We start from the raw sequence: 7,998 nt of genomic DNA on the forward strand, positions 1-7,998 counted from the left end.
AGGGAGGAGGGACAGCGCAGGAGGGGAAGACGCTCTATGAGGTGGATTGATTCAGTGACTGGAGTAATCGGGATGGGTGTGTCGGAGGCAATGCGGTTGGCACAGGATAGAGCAGGGTTTAGGGCTGTTGTACATAGGGTCGCTATGAGTTGCAAATGACTCGACGGCACATAACAACAACATATTTCAAATGTGGAAATCTAGAACATCTCATCATTGAATATGTTTTCTGAATTGGGTAAAATCAGCAGTACCACCTTACCAACTTCAGTCTAAAGCAGACCATTCACGAGCATTACAAGCAATCACATATGGCTGCATTTTTAAGCTACTGTATTTTCAGATGTTTCATTTAAAAGCTAACAAATGAAAGTCCTTTTGTGGCAAAATAAATTAAGCCCCTGGTTACTAACCAAAGGTTAGGCTTTCTAATCCATGCAGAAGTGCCTCAGAAGAAAAGCTTAATATATATACAATAAATATATAAAATCCCTGAGAACTCCTATAGATTTCCTTCTAGGAAACAAAGTGTTTCCTTTTCTAAGAGAAATTAATTCTGCTTTCTTAAAGTCTGCTCTCAAAAGTACACAATCTTTATTCTATACATCAGAATATTGGCACACTAAGCTGGGCTAAGCAAGGAACTTAAAAAGAAGTATTTGGCAAAAGATGATTCTGAATATTTGGTATCCGAGGTCATTTAAGCAGTATACTGACTACATAATACAAAGGACCCAAGGCATACACATTACACTGTTTCCCTTTCAAGAGTATCTTCATTTCTAAACAAATTATAAAACAATTAGATTTTCTAGATAAAGTAAGGAGAAACTATGTCTTCTCCATTTCTCCCTGCTCCCACTCCAAATCATTCTTTCATGGAAAATGCAGGAACTTTTCTAATTAATTAGTCAGAGAAAAGAAACTGAGTATGCTTCACTTGAACCCTCTGGATCCCTTCTCTTTACAACTGTTTGCTTAAAAGTACATTCTGATCTGTTAACATATGCAGTAACTTTAGCTAGCAAAGCAACTAAAGAAAACTTTTAACACAAAAGACAAGAGGACATAACACACGAAAGAAATCAGAAGAAAAAAATGCAAAGGACAAAAGAGAAATCTTTTTAACAAATTGTAACATCCTCAGACAACAAAAGATGTGCACAGAAAAGATCAAGATTTATTTTCAAAAAGAAGATTATTGAAAGGAAAGAGGAGTTTAAGAGATTAAAAATAGCAGAAATACAAAACTGTATAGGACTAAAAGATGTAGTTAAGCAAAAAGTACAATAAAAAAAAGATAAATGAAACAATAAAAATTAACTAGAGGATTAACCTAGGGAGATTGACATCTTAAAACTAAATTATTGAAAGACAACAGAAAAGAAACAGTATTCAGCAAAAAGGATTAAAGGAACACTGAGATCAAGGAATATTTACTTTAAAATTTCAGAATCTTAAGGATGAAAGACCCTAAAGTATATATGATAGAAAAGAAGCCATGTAAAAATCACTGAGGAATCATTCATAATGGTATCAGATTTCTCAACAGTAATTGGGTGGGGAGGATAGGTGGAGGATTAATGCTTTCAAAATTAAGACTTAAAATATTTCCAATCAAGGATTCTTTACCCAACCAAATTAAAAATCAGAAGCCACTGTAGAATAAAGATAATTTTATATACAAGCCTACCAAACTGCTTCTTCCCATTAATCCGTTACCAGAAAGCTACTAAAAATGCACTCTACCTAATAAAGGAGTAAAAACAAGGCTCTAAGACAGAAGGAAGGGAAAGGGAATTCCTAGCATAACAGCTGGGCTGTTCAAACTTAAACTGCAGAATTGAAGTCTCCAGGTGGTGTTTTTAAGGGGTAAAAATGAAATTAATCAAGCAGTAAACTGTTTGAACATAAGGCATAAGCATCTGCACTTCTGTTGAAGAAAATGCAAGGAGAAATTAGAAATACATACATGAAGTCAGACAAACAAAAAGTGATATTATTATTAACTTCAGGGAAAGGAGAAAGATTTACAAAACATAAAAAGCAATTACAGGCTGTTTTATTCTTCAGTTGTAATGGCTGACAAAATAATGTAAACACTGGTTACTGATTTCATCTAATCACTGAGGATATACTACATTAGGAATAAAGTTCTCTATTATGTAAAGTATTACCTTAAAGGTAGATAATTATCTATTATCTAGGTATTATCTAAAACACAAAATTAGAAACAGTACTTTCAAACTTTCGAGAGTCTCTTCATTCCAAAAATCACATACTTATTCTAATTTTTGAAGTTTCTTTTTATATACTCTACCATCTCAATAAATCTATAGCTCTCAAGTATGTAATGTTATGTGCAAATATGGAAATAAATATTAGAAGATACATTTCAAGAATGTGAGATGAGTGAGGTTGGAAGCTCGGGTGGTTACTACTAAGGTAGCTATAATAGTAAAATTTGATTCTTTAAACTATATACAGGAAATGCTGTTACGTGCTCTAGAGCGGGCTTCAACTCATAATGACCACATGTACATCAGAACTAAATGTTGCCTGATCCAGCCTTATCTTCACAGTAATATACAATGTGTATTACACTATATAAATTTTTACTGTACATTAACAAAAATCAAATTTAATATAAAGGAAAACTTGCTGATTCAATTGCAAGGCAAAAAATAGTAGAAGCAAAATATTATCTACCTCAAAATATAAACCTTAAGTAATTCTACTTAAATTTGTCCCTAACAACTGAAACTTGACTCCCCTATTAAAATGTCTTCTGGGTAATAAACTCAGAGAGGATATAATTACATTTCATTTGATTACACCTTAAAAAAATAACTAGTAGCCAAGAACTACTGGCCAACTTCAAGAAAGTTAAGAATTAGCACCATGAAAGCTAAATATTCAAAAAGTGGGACAGAGAAAAATCAGTCTCTTCTAAAAGAAGTCACAATGCTTTACAATAAAGAACATCAGATCTTTTCTAAATAAGTGAACACAATCAAGAACAGCTATTTTTATATTAAAAATGGAAATGAATTGTAATTATGTCACAATAAATATGTACGGTATTCATTCACTTCCTTTTCTTCTGGTATTCCCTCCTTAAAAAAAAAAACACACCTATTTTCTTCATTATCACACTAGTCTCCTCCTCCAAACTTCACAAAACAGTATTTCCTAGTACAGAAATAACAACAATCTGTCTTAAGAAAGCCTAGGATTCCCTTGCTTCAAATTGCCAAATACAACCTAAAGAAGAAAGGAATTTCATACAAATTGAATGAATTGTCACCTTCTTAAACATTGTTAGGTATTATATTTTACTGTTGTTATTCTTAAGGCATAATATACAAGTTTCTTTTTAAAAAAATTAAAGTAAAATCTGACTGCTTTCTAAATTTATAATGAAACAGTAATAACAAAAATAACAGAAAACCAAGAATTATTTAATACAGGTTTGTAAAAATTATAGATCAAAATGGTCCTCTAAAACAATTTACAGATTCAAAAACTCACTGCCACATAATCAAAACAGACTCACAGCTGACCCTCCAGGAGGAGTTTGCTCATCTTTCTCTCACAGGTGGGTATAAATCGTCAGAAAGGTCTCAACTCTCTATGAACTACACCATCATAGTTTTTATTTTATTCAAACAAGTATAAAATAAATATAAAAATTATATATAAATATATTTTATCTTCTTATAATTTTATATTTATATGGATATGTTTACAAGCCTTAATAAGGCAATTAAACAATAAGCATCTAAATGCAGGTGATTGTAGCTCTGGAGAAATCAAGACATTATGTCAACTTATCTTAAAGGGAATGTCCTAAATTCTTTTTTGGTATAAATGCAGGGACATACTTACCTCGACAATATTCCATTAATATAAGCACTTCCCATACGTTGTCACTAATTGAATTAACAGCACTGTCCAAATACCCCACAATATTTTTGTGGCCAGATAGCTCTTTCTGTAAAACAAAATGGAAAGAAATTGAGGAATCAAAAACAAGATGTTTACCCTAAAATAACAGTCTCCAAAAGAGAACTGTGGTTTGCCACTGAGTTGGAACCAATTCATATCGAACCCTTCACCAGGTTTTCAGAGGCTGTAAAACACACGAGAGGAGATTGTTCATCATTCTCTATGGAGCAGCTGCTAGAACGGAACTGCCCATCTTTGGGTCTGTAGCACAAATTCTTACCACAAAGGCATTAAAGTTTCCTTAAAAAGAGAGTATATAAGATAAAATGGATTTATTTATATTTCTTTAAATCTAATAAAATAAAAATAAGCTTAAATATTTATGAACTAAATAGTTACATATTCTCATTTATTTGGGCTGTAATGTGTACCTAGTTAAATATAGTTATGGGTGTATGTATTATTAATTAAACAACTCTAAAATGAAAATAGGATGAAAAGAAATTATCAATAAAAATACTAATATAAGTGCAATGAAATAGAAAATGCCAGTTTTGACAATTTTAATTCTAGTACAAAATAACTATCAACTTATCATAACATTAAAATAATGACTTAATCAGTTTTATATGAAAATTAAAAACAATTATCAAAATATTACTTTAAATGACCTTATATCTGTATCATTAAATAAGACTAGTTGTATATAGGATTGCTTTGGAGAGGGACATCATGCTGAGCAGAGTGGAGGGACAGTGCAGGAAGGGAAGACCCTCTATGAGGTGGATTGATTCAGTGACTTGGGTAATCGGGATGGATGTGTCAGAGGCAATGAGATCGGCACAGGATAGAGCAGGATTTAGGGCTGTTGTACATAGGGTCGCTATGAGTAGCAAACGACTCGATGGCACATAACAACAACAACATACATCACAAGTGACTAAATGGCATATAACAACAATAACATACTATGACAGGTTTGAAAGCAGGAGTGGCATCCACTTCCTAAATAACATGCCTCCAGAAATTGAACTTTGATCAATGTCGAGAGTTGTAGAGGGGCTTCAGGCCTTTTGTTAATAGGGTCACTGAGTCGTGCTTGACTTGAAGGCAATCAACAACAACAACAACAGTTGCAAATGTGTAATTTGAGATAGTGACTACTGGCAGCTAAATATGTGAGTAATTTAGAAATAAATTACATAATCAAAACTCAAACTGGTTGCAATCACCTCAGTTCTCTGAGTATTTGTGAGGCTCTCAGTGGCAGAAGAGGAGACTCCACAGATAGATTCAAAACACCCCAAGGCACCACCTTTAGATTAGCAGTCCTTATGAATCAGGCTATGAGAAGGGGATCAGTTATCAAGAGTGGGAAGACCACAGAAGATGTTCTGAATCTTGCTTCTGCTGACTGTATTTTTTATGTCTTACAATCAAATATATAAATTCTGTGAAAGGAAGCAATATATCACAACAGTACAAAATCTGGACAAAATAAAGGAACTTTGTCTAAACTTAATGTTATCTTTCTATCCTTTTGGCCCAGAACTACATTTTAAAAAGCAAGGTTCAAAATCTAATCAACTGCAGCCAAGCTAAAGAATAACAACAACAAAGAAAAACTTTAAAAACCCAGATTTACATCCTCTGAAAGCTTGATGGAGGTCTAGCTGTGAGGCAGTTTTGACTAGAAGGCACATAGCAATTACTATTAATAATAAAAGTGACCACAATTTATTTGCTGGCAAATATTTCAATACCAAATAAGAAATCTCTCCCTCATAACAAGTGGTTAGGACGTACAGGAGATTCAAATTATGAGTAAATTAACATTAGTACTGAGCACTCACTATGAAACTGGCATATAAATTCATTAATTCTATGTTATTCCGTCATGCAAAAAAAAAAATACTAAAGTCTAATTTTCATGATCATCTACTACAACTCTAAACTATTTTTACAAACCCCTATTACCCAAAAATAAAAATTTCTGAAACTAAAAACTATAGCATAAAGATTCCCTTAACGTATGATCTGCCTATTTTATCTTTCATTTGAGTTATAAGCAACTCGGCTCAATTACTCTTTCCCTTCTTTCTTAATATTCCGAGTCGTCGTTGCTATAGGCTGTGGAGTCCAGTATGAACCATTCAAGTATGATCCTGTGCCTCTGCACAACTTCTGAGAGAGAGTGTGTGTGTGTGTGTGTGTGTGTGTGAGTGTGTTTTCTTTTTTTGTTAGTTAAGCTTGCCAGTGGTTTGTCAATTTCACTGACTCTTTTGAAAAACCAGCTCCTGGTCGTTAGCTCCTTATAATGTCTTTTTTTCCAGAGGCTGTAGGATTCGATTGTTGTTCTTTTTCTATTTGATGAAGATGTAAAGTTAGATCGCTGATTTTTTTTCTTCCTTCTTCCTTCTTCCTTTTTGCTTTTTCAGGTATGTGCCTATTGCTATGAACTGTTCCAAGGACAGCCTTAGCTGCATCCTTGAGGTTCTGGCATGCTGTATTTTCATTTGTTTCAAGGAACTTTTTAATTTCATTATTTCTTTTATAACCAAATCATGTTATAGCAGAGCGTTATTTAATTTCCACATGGATGGCTTTGTAAACTTTCCCTCCTGTTTGATTTCTAACTATATGGCATTGTGGCCTGAGAAGATACTTTGTTACTATTTCAATGTTATTTAATTTGTTAAGGCTTGCTTTGTGTCCTAATATGTGACTGAGTCTGGAGAACGAACCATGTGCACTTGTGAAGAAGGGAAACTGAGTTTTAGTTGGGAGCAGTGCGCTAAATACACCCACAAGTTTGAGCTGGATGACTGTATAGTTTAGATCTTCTGCATCTCTGTTAAGTTTCTTTTGAGTTGACAGATATTTTGGTGAGAGCGATGTGTTGAAACATCCAACCACTATTGTGGTGCTATTTCTTTTTTCACTTATGTTAACCATTGTTTGATGTATTTTTGCATTTGGTGCCAGTTTAAGGACTAAGATGCGTCTTATTCAAGCCATAGGCTGACTACTTGCTATGCATCTGAAAGCTAGACAATGAAAAAGGATGGCAGAAGAACTGCCCCTTTGAGATATGTTGTTGAAGAGCACTGAACATCTCATGGCCAGCCAGAAAAACAAACATATATGTCTTGGAAAGGGTACATCCAGAGTGCTCGCTCTTTGGAGGCCTCACATACTTTGGGCATGTTGTTAAGAGGTGCTACTCCTTGGAGAAGGACAGGATGCTTGGAAGGGTTGAGGGCCTGTGAAGGAAAGCAAGACCCTCAATGAGGTGGATTGACATAGTGACTGCTGCAATGGGCTCTTGTGTTTTAGGAAGTGTGAGAATGGCACAGGATAGAGCAAGGTTCAGATCTTTTATTCAGAGGGGTTGTAAGTCATCCTCGACTCAAACACACCTAACGACAACAAGAACAATCATCTGGTGCATAAATGTTGAACAAGGTAATGTCTTTTTTGAAACTGAGATTTTAACAAAAGTTTATAGAGAACTAGGATTTCCATTCATTCACTGTACATTTTCCTCCCTGCCCCCACCCCAGTTCGCTTTTCTCTTTAGCTAGGGGTGGAGGGGAAATCTTTCATTATTGTACAATTCACACCCCCACTCCAGTCCACTTTACTATGCAGCTCTTATTCTGGACTGTTATCATAAATAACATCTAATCATATATTCCTTATTAGCAGTTATTTCTCTTATGTGTTTCCATGCAGTGTACATTATTTATCCCCTTCTTTGTTAGTTTCCCCCCAACCCCGATGTCAGTCCTGTTTTACAACAGTGGTATTAGGTAGTATTTGTCCTTTTGTGGCTGAGATATTTCACTCAGCATAATGTTCTATAGGGTCACCCATTTTGAATAATATTTCATGAGTTCCTAGTAATGTCTTCTTGACTTTAATAAGCTATGTAATGATCTTATTTATCTTTTATGGTGGTTTTCATACTGAAGTCTATTTTATCAGAGATCAGTATTGTCACGCTTTCTTTTTTTGTAGTTGCCATTTGCATGGCAATTTTTTTGTAAA

General features: G+C 34.1%; 1 protein-coding gene across 1 annotated transcript in view; it reads right to left on the bottom strand.

The window, feature by feature from the left end:
- Positions 1-7,998, bottom strand: part of BMP2K (BMP2 inducible kinase) — a 178,973-nt gene that overhangs the window by 105,982 nt on the left and 64,993 nt on the right. Inside the window, exon 3 of the mRNA XM_006885292.1 lies at positions 3,889-3,994. Coding sequence (XP_006885354.1) covers positions 3,889-3,994 — 106 coding nt within the window. The remainder of the gene's footprint in view (positions 1-3,888; positions 3,995-7,998) is intronic.

This window comes from Elephantulus edwardii, unplaced genomic scaffold (genome assembly GCF_000299155.1).
Source record: "Elephantulus edwardii isolate Elephantulus edwardi_28Jun2011 unplaced genomic scaffold, EleEdw1.0 scaffold00042, whole genome shotgun sequence".
Taxonomy (NCBI): domain Eukaryota; kingdom Metazoa; phylum Chordata; class Mammalia; order Macroscelidea; family Macroscelididae; genus Elephantulus; species Elephantulus edwardii.